Here is a 12,925-nt window from a genome sequence, read left to right on the forward strand (position 1 = left end):
ACAGTTCGGCTAGAAAAAGTCCAGCCGAATGAACTAGGAATGAAAAGCACAAAAAGAGAGGAAAGCTTGAAGTCTGAACATACACATGCCAGAGGCTGCCAAAAAAATGGCAGAGAAACACCACAGGCTCTGGCATCCGGAGAAGCTCAGCCCGACTCTCAGCACTGTCTTCACTGTACTGGCGAGATGATTTAAAAAATTTTAATGTACGTTTTTAAAATAGTTGTACAAAGGGGCTCTAATTCAACACGTCAAGAGTATATGCATCATGGGGGCTGGGGATATAGCCTAGTGGCAAGAGTGCCTGCCTAGGATACACGAGGCCCTAGGTTCGATTCCCCAGCACCACATATACAGAAAACGGCCAGAAGCGGCGCTGTGGCTCAAGTGGCAGAGTGCTAGCCTTGAGCAAAAAGAAGCCAGGGACAGTGCTCAGGCCCTGAGTCCAAGGCCCACGACTGGCAAAAAAAAAAAAAAAAAGTATATGCATCTTGATTAGTGTCGCCTCTTCCATCATCCTCCCCCATCTATCCCAACCCCACCATCCCTTCAAGTTACTTGCTTCCATTTTGCCATGTGTACATTGAGCATTAGGACTGTATCCTCTTTTTAGAGGATTTTTTAAATTTAGTTTTTGAGGCAACGTATCACCATGCAGATGAAGCTGGTTTTGAACTCTCCATCTTTCTGCTTCTATCTCCCAAGTACTAGGATTACAGCTAGGAACAACCATTCTATGCTGTATATGTTGCTTAACCATTAGTAGTCTCGGTTTTCTCAACTGTAAGAGTAGATTAATTATGTACACAGAATTTGTAGAAAAATCTCAGTGTCTTCTGAAATGAATGGTATGAAAAAATTTAACATAGTTTAAGGAAACAAAAGGAAGAATCCACAGAGAAAAACCTACATTGCTGAATTCCTGGCAGCTGTTGAATTCATCCAGCGATGAAAACATTGGGTCAAAAGAGCAGAAGGTTTGTAAACTTTGTCTAAGCAGAACTTGAACTTGTGATTCTCCTGCCTTCATTTCTCTGACTTGCTGGGATTATAGGTGTTTCTCACCCAGCTTCAACATATATTCCTATCTAGTAGCTAGAGACTTAATACTCAGTCTTCACATGCAACAGGTATGGTGGGGGGCGGAGGTGGGGGGAGTCCTTAGCAATCCAGAGGCTGTGACCTGTCAGGAGCACTAAGAATCACCATTACCATTTTCTGCTTCCTGTTGAATGTAAATAACAACCAGGGAGTTGAGAATGCTGGATAGGAGGCTGGCATTGTCAGGCCTCAATGTGGAATCCGGGTTCCTGGCAAAGTCAAGGAAATATGTGTATTAAGCCCTCTCCCTTCCATAGCTGGCCCCTTTTATTATCTTTAAGTAGTTGTACAAAAGAGCTTCAATATATCAATTTCTGAGTCCTCCCATCTCTCCCAACCCCACACATCCTCTTAAGCTGTCTGGTTCCATTTTCACACATGTTCATTGAATGTTATGACTGTGTTCACCCACACTGTCTCCCCCCCCCCCCCCATCTCTCTCAGGAGATTCGTCAAGGTCCTCTATAGCTCACAAGTGTATGTCACTGCATCAGCTCCACAGCCATAAGAACTTTTCCAAGTGACACAAGAGTTTGGTCATTCTGAATTCTGAAGTTGGATGACTGTGGGGAGGGAGCAAATGGTAGCCAATATCAGATCAGAGCTGGCTGCAGCAGGTAAGGATTCCAGCTCTTTGAACCAAGTCACCAATGCCCCCTTGCAGAACACATGACAGGATCAACATCTGACTGCACTGGTCACCATCTGTGTCCTTCTAAACTGGCTGAAGTTGCCAGGCCACCTCTAAGGTATACCTGCATGCAGTTTCTTTGCTGTTTCAGATGTGGCCATGGTAAGCCTGGGAATGCATTGTTGAAGGAGCTTGTACTCATTCAGACTAAGATGAGAAACCCGGAAACTGTAGTCCACAGGCTTGCTTCTCTTTGATTTGTTTGTTGTTAAGCAGATTCTGGTTCTGAGGGCTTGGCACTATGCTAAAGGAAAGGAGGCTATTTGCTTCCTGATGAGTCTAATGTGAGGAAGCCAAGTAAGTCATGTCTGTTTTCAGATTCCAGAGATGCCTGGGAAGAATCCAATGGACATCTGAAGAGCTTTGAATGAGGGCAAGGATGAAAGATCCCCCCTGGCCTTTGGCCACACACCCTGTTTACTTTCCAAAGACAATGGGGGACTTGAAGTGTGCTACAATAACACCTGAATGGGATTAGTCAGCATCCAAAGAAGTCAACTGGATTAAGCCATCTTTAAGACTCTGGGAGAGGAAGGGGTTTGGGGGTGGGTATTTGTCTTGCCCTCTGATCTTATATGTTCATGAGTCTTACAGATTCCTCAGGAACAGGAAGAGTTGGTAAATGAGAGAATTCTCCATGATGTGTATGGAACATACAGAACTGTGGGTTTGTTGTTGGTTATTTGCTTATTTTTTTTTTTAGCCAGCATGTGGTCTCTAGAGATAACGGACAGAATTAAATTATGTATGAACCCACAAGTTTAGCATTCCAGGCCTTTTTCTAAAAAAGAGACCATCCAGCCGGCCTACTGCAGGGAATGCACTAGGTGATTCAGCCCGCAGCATCTGATTGGCTGGCTTCTCCCCTGCTTCAAAGGTCTGTCTTACTCTCCCCTTAGCTCTGGGTCCAGGGTTTGCAACTCCTCTATTTTTGTGCTGCCAATAGGGTACTCAGTGCTCTGAGCTCTTTTCTCCTTTTCTGCTCTAGGCTGGAGCTCTCTACCAATTGAGCCACACCTCCAGTTCCAACCTTTTGTTGGTTAATCAGAAATGAATCAGGCTTTTGTCCCTAGACTAGCTTTGAACCACAATCCTTAGAAATCTGCCTCTTGGTTAGCTAGAATTAGAATCACCACACCCAGGCTGCACCCCTCTTTCTGGAAATCCTGGCTGGAGGGAAAGGAATATTGTAAACATTCCCATGTTGTAGAAATGGAAACATCTCAATCCTTTGCCAGTGACTGGTGGCAGTAAATGATCCAAGCCATCCCTTGACTGAAATGAACCTGTGTGTACATACGTGTGCATGTGTTACATACGTGAAAAGTCACACACACACACACACACATACACATACATACTGAATCTCTGGGACAGATTACCCATTTCTTAAGCTACAAAGTGCCACACAGTTGGGCATCTAGTTGGAAGAATTACTTCTAGTCTGATGTCTTGATATAGGGCAAGCAGCCAAATACCTTCTCAGTTAATCTCCTTTAAGCCAGCTGTGCACTGGTCCCTTGCCCAATTCTTCTGTTCCCCCCTTCCCCCCACCCCACCCTGGCCCCCAATTTTCATGCTGACTTGAAACTCTTCAGTAGTTTCTCCTCCTCTAAACTGAGTGGCAAAAAGGTCCTTTAACGATTGATCCACACCAGTGTCTTTGAAAAACTCTTTTTTTTTTTAGGTCCAAGACTGGAACTCAACCTCTACCTGACACTTTCACTCATTGGCTAGTGCTCTACCACCTAAGCCATACCTCCAACTTCTATACCCACTGTTCTAACAGTAGGATAGACAAAAATCCTAAGATCAAGTGGAGTGTGATAATGGATAGAAGCTTGGGCCCTGTGGGACTGAGCAAAGGTAAGAGGACAGGAACAGGAAGGAGAGGAAGTTCCTGGGGGGTGGGGGTGAGAACCAAGCAAATTTGTGTTTGAAGCACTGGGATTGTACTGACTGTCTAGGCAAGGATAAAACGGCTGAATGAGAGCAGCCAAGGCCAAACACAATGTTTGTGTAAAAGAAGGTGTGACCAGTGCCTAGGGGAGGGACCTGCCCAGATGACCCTTCATCATCTTCACGAGGCAGGAGAAAGTGGGGAGCCTGGGACCTCAGGCAATGGGAAAACCCTCTCTCTCCCTCTCCCCCTTCTCTCCTCTCTCCTCTTCCTCTTCTTTCTTCTCTCTTTCCTTTTGGTGGCACTAGGGTTTGAACTCAGGGCTTTGCACTTGCTAGGCAGGTGCTATACCACTTGAGCCAAGCCCCTAGCTGAAGAAAGTCCTCTTTTGCCTGCTTGTATTTTCCCAGGGAAGACAGAAGAGAAGGTACAAAACCAGCCCATCTTTAAAAGGGGGGTACCTTTGAGGAGGGGAAGGCAGTGAGGTTCCCAAGGAGCCACAGATCATTTTAATTTGTGTGCGAGGATTCCTTCAGACAGAAGTCTGGTGAATTTTACTCTGATAAAATCAAGTGGGAATTGCTAGTTCAGGGATTTGAATTCAGGGCCTCACACTTGCTCAGATGGGTGTCTGTCACTGGAGCAATGACTCCAGTGTCTGATCATTCTGAAGATATAGTCCAGATGACTTTCCTGCCAGGCTGGCTTTGAACTGTGATCCTCCTGGTCTCAGTCTTGAGTAGCAAGTGTGAGACCCCTGTACCTGGCCAAGGTGAAGCCTTGAATGCTGAATTCTCTGGCGGGGCCAATCTTTTCTTCATGTGGTAGACAGGACAAATACCTGAAATATATATTTAGGCACTAAATATACATTATAATGTAATTTTATAATTCCTTATGTGGGCTCAAAGAGTCCCCTCCACTAATTCAACATGAAGACCCTCCACATCTTAGAATTCTTGCAAGGGCACTTGTCTGTGATTCTGGGAGGTAAAGGGATACCTTCCCTAAAGGAGGAGTTGTAATGGACAGACGCCAAAGAGAGGCTGCTACAACCTATACCAACAGAATTATGTTTTTATTTTAAAAATTCCCTCGTAGAGAATACACATCTGAAAGAAAATATAGCAAATACAGCAGTGGCTATGTCTTTTCCTTTCCTTTAATCTTTATTCTTATTTTTAGTGGTGGTGATGGTATGGGCTTTGAGCTGAGGGTCTGGTAGCTTGTTTGCTTAGCACCAGGCCCATTTTATTCTAGATAGTTCACCTTGCACTCCCCCAAGTCCAGTTCCTTTCCTTCAGTGGCCTGGTTCTGTGCGCTCACCTTGTGAACCTGGAAAAAGCACCCAGAGCCTTGGCTTTGAGGTTTTTTTTTCTGGCTAGTATGAGGTAGGATTGCCAAAGGGGGTGGGATGGGGAGGACATTACCTCACCTAGCTCCAAAGGTTCATCCCTCCCTCCCTCCCTCCCTCCCTCCCTCCCTCCCTCCCTCCCTCCCTCCCTCCCTCCCTCCCTCCCTCCCCCCCCCCTTTCCTCCTGGCCTGAGTGCTGTCCCAAGGCTGGCACCCTATCAGTTGAGCCACAGCTCCACTTCTGGCTTTTTTTTTTTGCTGGTTTACTGTAGCTAAGAGTCCCATGGACTTTCCTGCCCAGCCTGACTTCAAACTGATATCCTCAGATCTCAGCTTCCTGAGTAGGTGTGAGCAGCCACCAATGTCCGGTGGTTATATCTTGATGGTAGAATTATGAATGAGGGTTAAAAATTATATGTGAATTTTCTTTAAGTAGTTGTAAACAAACCAGTTGATGAGTACAATGCATCTGGATTAATATCACCCCTTTAAGAATGAAGTTTCAACACAGCACAGTAAGGGAACTTTCTCCTGTTTGAATGTGACTTAACTGTCAAGCCAAGAGCATTGAGATTTCTCGAGCTTTAAAACTCCCCATAATCCTAGCTACTCAGGCTAGATCTGAGGATTGAGGTTTGAAGTCAGCCTGGTCAGAAAAGTCTGTGAAGCTATTTCCAGTCAGCTAGCAAAACATGGGACTTAATACCACTCAGGTAGTAGAGTTCAAGCCTTGAGTTTGGAAAAGCCAAGAGAATATGAAGTCCCAAGTTCAAGCCCCAGTACTGACATAAACCAACAGAAAACAATTCCCCCCTCCCCCTTGGCAATCTTACCTCTTTCATATGAGCCAAAAAAAAATGCCAAAGCCAGGGCTCGGGGTGGGTGGGGGGGCTTTTTCCAGGCCCACCAAGGTGAATGCATAGAACTGGGTCCTGACATTAAGTTAGCCATGGAAGAACAAGGGGCAAGGGAGAGTGCAGAGCTGAACTAACTAGAAAAAGCCCAAAGGCTGAGACTGGGAAACAAAGCCAGCTTTCCCAAGGAGGTTCCCTCATCTCCCCCAGATTATTGTCATCAAGTCTCTTGAAGAGACTACAGCACCACACCGAAAAGGATTGCCCAGCTATAGGGGACCTGGAAGCCATGGGTTGGGGCGGGGGGGGGGGGGGGGGGGGGGGGAACTGAGGAACCCCAGGGCTTCCTGGGTGGGTTGTAGCAGCCTCTCTTTTGGTGTCGGTCCATTACAACTCCTCCTTTAGAGCAGGTCTCCCTTTACCTTCCCAGGGGGCAGGCCTTCCCTGGCCCCCCATTGCTAAATCTTTGTATGCCCCCCTGCAGTTTAGCACTAGCTTGAGTAGGTTGTAATGTAGTCACCGGTCTAGCACACCCTTCCCCCACAGCGGGATCCTCGGGCTGCTCCTGAGGATTGGGCGGATAGTAAATATTTGTGGCCAGAATCTGGCCTGCTGTCTGTGGCCCCCCCTCATTTACATTGTTGCACCCTGAGAAAGCTCCCAGGACAGAAGAAAGTGCACAATAAATCCTGGCCAGGATGTTTTCCTATTAAGAGGATCGAGGGGAGTTTTCAGTCAAAGGCTCCTAGCCTTTGCGGGGTATTTGATAAAAACCTATTCATTCCCTTTCCGCGAAAGAACAGAAATAAGACACCCTGCTTACAACTTGAGGGCGTGGAGAGTCCTACCACCCCAGATAAAAACCTAGACTTAAAAATCAAGAAGAGCCAGGCGCCAATGGCTCACTCCTGTAATCCCAGCTACTCTGGCGGCCGAGAGCCAGAGGATCCCCGTTAGAAGTCAGCCCGAGGAGGAGGAGGAAGTAAGTCCTCCATGAACCAGCGCACCCCGTGCGGCGACCCTCCGAAGAAGGGACGAGGACGTCGAGCGGGCCGGGAAGGGTAAGCGCAGCTCCCGATTTCAGCTCAGCCCACCGCTCCCTCCAGACAAAGTTCAGGACAGACAGCGTCGCCAGGGTCCGGGGAACCTTGGCCGGGCCGCCACGTGCTGGCTGCGGAATCCGGAGGGCAGCGCCTCCCCGCGCCGCGCCGACCCGGGTTCGCGGCCCGGGGGGGTGGCAGGTGCAGGCACACCTGTGCCACGGGCGCAGGGCGGGGCAGGAGTGGGGGGGTGGTGGAATCTGGGGGTGTGAGGAAGATGAGGAATGAGGGGAGGACGAGAAGGGGGGGGGAGGCCGGAGGAGGGGAGGGAGGGAGGGAGGGGGAGGAGTCTGTAACTTTCAGTTCAAGGGCATTGTGGGAAGCAGCCATGGTCTGAGGCGGGCGCCTCACCTGTCAGCCGCGCGGGCTCGGGCGCTCGCGGATCTCCGGGCGCAGCTGGCGGCGGGGCCGGGTCACCATGGTGAGTCCCGGCGGGCGGCGCGGCCCCGGGGACGAGCGCGCTCCCGGGGACACCTGCGGAGCCGGGGCCGGGCGCGCGGCCCGGAGGGGTACGGGGGTGGAGGGGGAGTCGCCCCGGGGCTCTGCGGCTCGCGGGGACCCCACAGGCTCCCCAGGGGGTGGCCGTGGAACCCCCAGCGCCGCAACTGCATTCATCCTGCGCTCCGCCGAGCGCCTCGGCTGTGCGGGGCACGGTGCCGAGCGCTGCGCACGGCGCGGGGGACCAGATGGATCCCCGCGCCCAGGTTGCTTCCAGTCTAGGGGAGGGAAGGGGGACGGGCTTGACAAAGAAAGGTGGGAGCGGAGGGGCCACGGGGGTGGGGGGGGGCGGCGTCTCCCTCAGGTGGAGATAATTGAGATGCCGCGGGTCCCGGGGGCTTTCCGGGGGCTCTGCGTGTCCTGGGGGGTGGGGGGGGGGCGGCTCTGCAGGTGGAAGGAGTATGAGCGAGTGCCCCGGGAAGAGCCCAGAGCCCCGGTGGTAGCAGGGAGACGGGCGGGGCCGGAGGAAGCCCAAGTGAGGAGTTTTGGTTTTGGTTCCAGCGGAACGAACTTCGGGGGGGTGTTTGGACTGTTGTGGTTTGACTCGTGCCAAGTTTCTAGGTCCCCTTGGCTGGTGGAGACGGCCCCGCGGCCCCGGTAGGAGCCGGGACAGCCGAGGGGACCGTGCTGTACGTTCGATCGGAGGTGCCCGGCCCGATGGTGGCTACAGCCCCCCCTGCTGCGGTGCCTTCTGCACGCCGTGCTCCGAGCTGCACCCGCCCCGCGCCCCCACGTGCGCTCACTCCTCGGGTCCGTGGAAGAAAAGTGGTGGGCAGGCTCACGGTGGGCTAAGAAAACGGATCGACAGGGCATTTGCTTAGTCCTGAGTACCTTACAGGAAACCCACAGGTTGGAGCCCTAGGGGAGGCATCTCTGCCCGCTGGAGGCCCATTTTGCTTGTTTGTGGAGGGTGCCTTGTAAATGCAGGGAGAGGCAACAGGGACGCTGTAAATAATAGAGCAACTCTCTTGGCCTGCTCGAGTTTCCAAGGAACTGGGCGATGCTATGCGCAGGTGATACTATGCCCAGGTGATGCTATTCCCAGGCCGCCAGCTCATTTGCCTAATGGAGGGTGGAGTAGCGCCTGAGTGCGTTCTCAGTGCAGATCTGCTTGCTCCACGGGCTCTGTGAGGAAGGGACCTGTGTTATTGGACCCCATCCACCTGGCGAGAGTCTTAGCTTTTCTGCTCATGATGAGAGAGGGTCAGAAAGCTGGGGAGTTTCTCCAGCTGTTTTCCACCAGGTTGCTCCTCTAGGATATATTGCCGATCACAACAAGGCCTGCAGGATGTCCAGCTCCGTACTCTCATCCCATCCTGGGAAGACCACACGGCCCAGACCAAACTGCACTTTGCCAGCTCAGAGCCCTTCCTGCAGAGATGACTCCTGTTTGCTCTCTGTTGGTCCTGTTTGGTCTCTGCTCCTAACTTATAAGACAAGTGTTCTCGAAGTGCAGCTTAGGCACCACTAGGGGTCCCCCAGGATCTCTTTGGGGAGACTCGCAAGGTCAAAACCCTTCTCAAAACAATAATTTGCCCTTTTAATTCTCATTCTAAGACTGCAGGGAAGTTTTTTTTCTTTGAGTCCACATGAGTGAAAACGGCACATCAGACCAAAGGCAAAGGCAGGTAGGAGAGTCCAGCAGCCTTCTTCAGGCTGGACATTAGGAGAATTGCAAAACTAACACAAAACCATTTTCTTCTAATTTCTTTGCCGTTGGAAAATAGTGTTAATAGTGAAAATGCTGTTGCTTATGTGGAATAGGCACAATATTATCACTTATTTTTATTTCATTGAAAAATGTTGCTTTATTCTCTTTCAGTAATTGGCATCAAATGGTTTCAAGTCAACACATTGTTTTATGAGTACAATGTATCTTGATCAGTGTCACCCCTTCCATCGTTCTCACCCACTTATTCCAACCCCTCCCATCCCCTTAAGTTACCTGGTTCCATTTTCACATATGCATATGGAAGCTTATGACCACATTCACCACCATTTCTCCATCGTCTGACACCCCTCCCCAGCCTTGAGCCCCACTCCTGTCTGACAGCACCTAGTTCAGCTTCCTGCTATTCATTTTGTTAAACTGTAAGTTACTCGTCCAAAGGAGTTACACTAGTGGAATCCTCCCTAGTCAATTTCTCTGTGTACATATGCATATGGCCCAGGTACCATATTTTAAAATGAATTAGTAATGCTGTGTCAATGGATGTATCAATGGGCTATAACTGATGTAAGCCAGAAGAACCTGGCATTCTTAGTTTGTAGGAAGGTCCAAAATATGTCAAAGTCATGGTCATGGGGATATGCCAGGGACTGTGAACGAGTGTACCTAAAAGTGCTTTGGAAGAGCCCTGCCCCTTGTAGGTGTAACGCTGTAGAGTTACCTCTCACCTATAGTCACAAGCAGGAAGGCATATGCAGCCTCAGTAGGTCCAGCGCATGCTCTCTGGTTGGACAGCCAGTTTATGAGTCTTTTCCCTCCTTCCTGGTTCCTGTCTCTTGCTGACTTATTTGCTAGAGAACTAGAAAATATTTACCTCCTGTCACCTGGTACTCCACACAGAAAGTGACTTTTGCTTCCTAGGTGCCCTGGTGGCCTATTGTGCATGTGGAGTCGTGGTCCTGTTTGCCACTGGATCATTCTGTTTGAGTTAACTGTGTGTGTTTTATCTTGCCTTTGTGTTTAGAAATCTCTACCTTGGAAAACAATGTTAGGCCTATTGTTCTAGAGGAATTCCACAGGCTCTTACTCTGATCAGTAAGGACTCACTGTTGAATGATTGACAGTGCCCATGGATGAAAGACTCCTTTACTTATTTTTCCGATAGTTGTGAAGGGGGCTGGGAATGTGGTTTAACCATAGAGTGCTTGCCTTGCATGCATGAAGCCCTGGGTTCGATTCTTCAGTAGCACATAAACAGAAAAAGCTAGAAGTGGCGCTGTGGCTCAAGTGGTGGAGTGCTAGCCTTGAGCATAGTGAGGCTCAGACAGAGCCCAGGCCCTGAGTTCAAGGCCCAGGACCAGCAGCAGCAGCAGCAGCAGAAGAAGAAGAAGAGTGTGAAGACTGATAGGAGGACACTGAAGAGGCTCTGGAGCCTTTCCCAATACTGTGAAAAATTTCCTATGGTCTTTTATTAATACTCTGGGATGGAAGTTGGTGTGGTATGTATTTATTGTACTGTGTTGCCAGTGTCCTTTGAGGTTCCATGAGTTATTTCACTATGTGCTAAGATGTAATAGGTGAAAGTAATCTTTCATTCTCTTTGTCTCCTTCCTTCATTTCCTCCCTCCCTCCTCCCTCTTATACATTTTCTCTCTCTCATACACATACAGAATACACATGAATATTTTTTATGTGTCTATGACTCATTTCTTCAATTTTATCTTTTTGTTGCTATACCCAGACCTTCCTCTGGAGACTTGAGCCCCCCACTGTGATTCCTGTGGTCCCTGGGACTTGCTGCCTCTCCTAGCTCTCCCATCTGACACTTCTAATTCTCCTGACACTCTTCCTGGTGGGACTCTTCATTTTCTTTGAAGCCTTGGAGCTACTTACTCAGGAAGATGGCCTTTGAACACTGAGATCCCCCCAGATCCTGTGCCTGAAACAAATGCACATCGATAGCATAGCTCTCCAGTACCCCAACTGGCTGGAGAAATCTACTTGTGTGACTGCTAGTATCAGGATAAAGTAAGAAGCTGAGTAGTGCAGGGGAATGCTGCGCAGTTTGAAATGGGATGCCCTTGACCTCTAGGAGGAAGCTGGCCTTGGAAAAATACTGCCAGCCTCAGATCTGTAAGCTTCTGACAGGTAAAGCTGAGTTTGGAAGTCACTTTCCTCTTAAAGTGAGAGTGACTTTCTGAGGTGGCCTGAGGGTAGGGGGTGGGGGGTGGGGGCTGCAAATAAGATCGTCATACTTTCGTCTCAGTGCCACAGGCATGAACCTAAGAAAGCACATTCAGTCAAGACTGAAGGCATCAGGGATTTCACGTTATTGACCTTACAGGTGGCCTCTATTGAGATTTCTACACTGTCACCTGGAAGTTCAAAAGACTCTTAGGCTTCCTTCCATACTGAGTGAGCCAAAGGGGAGGAGTTAAGTCCACGAGCTGCAAGCCCGGGTGCCTGTACTCTTTGTGTGCTCAGTCTTACAGAGGAGAAAGGTCCACAGATGCACAGAGGGTCCAGCTCACAGCTTGCTTTAGATCGGCAAGAAAAAATTGTTTTAAAATTCAAGTGTGTTTGGGTCCCCAGTGCAAAATTGATGCATATTTGAAAGGCAAAGCCCTTAGACAGCTTGCTTCTCACTAGCTGCTTACAGCTAGTTCTCCAGGTTTCATGAGGCTGCCTGCCTGGAGCATTTAGCTAGGAAAACATGAGAGACAGAGCTCTAAGACACAGGACAGTATGTTTTCTCTGGAAAAGTATAGTTGGTAATAATTTTAGGCTTTACCATTCCTATTGTGTCTGTCATACTTCTGTTTTGGAATAAAGTAGATGGATAAGGCTGTGCTTTTGGTTTTACTTTCTGTTTTTGCATGATCATTTTGTTTGGTCTGTGTATGTGTGTGTGTAATACTGTGTTTTGGACTTAGAGCCTTATGCTCGATGGACAAGCTCTTTGCCCCTTGAAGCACACCCCAGTCTATTTTGGCTTCAGTTATTTTTGTGGGAAGGACTTGAATTTTTGCCTGGGACCAACCCTCCAGCCTTTGCCTCCCAGGTAACTAGCATTACAGATGGGAACTGTCACACCTAACTTATTCTTTTTTTTTTTTTTTGGCCAGTCCTGGGCCTTGGACTCAGGGTCTGAGCACTGTCCCTGGCTTCTTCCCGCTCAAGGCTAGCACTCCGCCACTTGAGCCACAGCGCCGCTTCTGGCCGTTTTCTGTATATGTGGTGCTGGGGAATCGAACCTAGGGCCTCGTGTATCCGAGGCAGGCACTCTTGCCGCTAGGCTATATCCCCAGCCCTATTCTTTTTTTTAATCATCCTTTTAAAATGATTTTTTATTAGCATATCTTAGTTGTACAAGGAGGGGAGGGTTTCATTGCAACATTACCATACATACAGCATGCCCCATCATCAGTCTACCCCTTGATCACTCTTGTTTATCCTCCATCTCCACTTCTTAAAACAATGTCAGCAGGTGTCATTGTTCTATTTTCATAAGTATATACTAAGTATTTTGATCATATTTATCCTTATTTGCCCTTTTCATGCACCCTCCCCATTACCCAGAAGTGACTGTTTTACTCTCCTGTCATTCATATTTTTGTATATGTTATTTGTAATACTATACCATAGTATCTGGTATGGGCATATTTTGTATTTTTAATCAGAATATCCCCCTTTATTGCTTTCTCTTTCTGTTACTCAACCTCCTATTGCAGAGCTGTGTTTTAATAACACCATATACT

At 48.8% G+C, this 12,925-nt stretch overlaps 1 protein-coding gene and 1 long non-coding RNA gene across 4 annotated transcripts in view; both read left to right on the forward strand.

Moving 5' to 3' along the window:
* The first annotated feature begins 1,582 nt into the window (after nt 1-1,582).
* Nucleotides 1,583-4,942, forward strand: LOC125350254. 2 transcript variants are annotated; one of them, XR_007210708.1, is made up of 3 exons: nt 1,583-1,718; nt 2,111-4,516; nt 4,796-4,942. It is a non-coding gene; the product is annotated as an uncharacterized LOC125350254 (long non-coding RNA). The 2 variants fall into 2 exon arrangements; XR_007210709.1 differs by lacking the exon at nt 1,583-1,718 and having other exon boundaries at nt 1,873-2,337; nt 3,480-4,516.
* A 2,381-nt stretch (nt 4,943-7,323) lies between these two features.
* The window catches only part of Ap1s3 (adaptor related protein complex 1 subunit sigma 3), a 49,785-nt gene continuing 44,183 nt past the window's right edge, over nt 7,324-12,925 (forward strand). For both annotated transcript variants that reach the window (XM_048344663.1, XM_048344664.1), the window contains exon 1: nt 7,324-7,421. Coding sequence is in view for 1 of the 2 variants with exons in the window: in XM_048344664.1 (XP_048200621.1) it covers nt 7,419-7,421 (3 nt within the window). In the remaining variant the exon portion in view is untranslated. The remainder of the gene's footprint in view (nt 7,422-12,925) is intronic.

This window comes from Perognathus longimembris, chromosome 4 (genome assembly GCF_023159225.1).
Source record: "Perognathus longimembris pacificus isolate PPM17 chromosome 4, ASM2315922v1, whole genome shotgun sequence".
NCBI classification, from domain to species: Eukaryota; Metazoa; Chordata; class Mammalia; order Rodentia; family Heteromyidae; genus Perognathus; species Perognathus longimembris.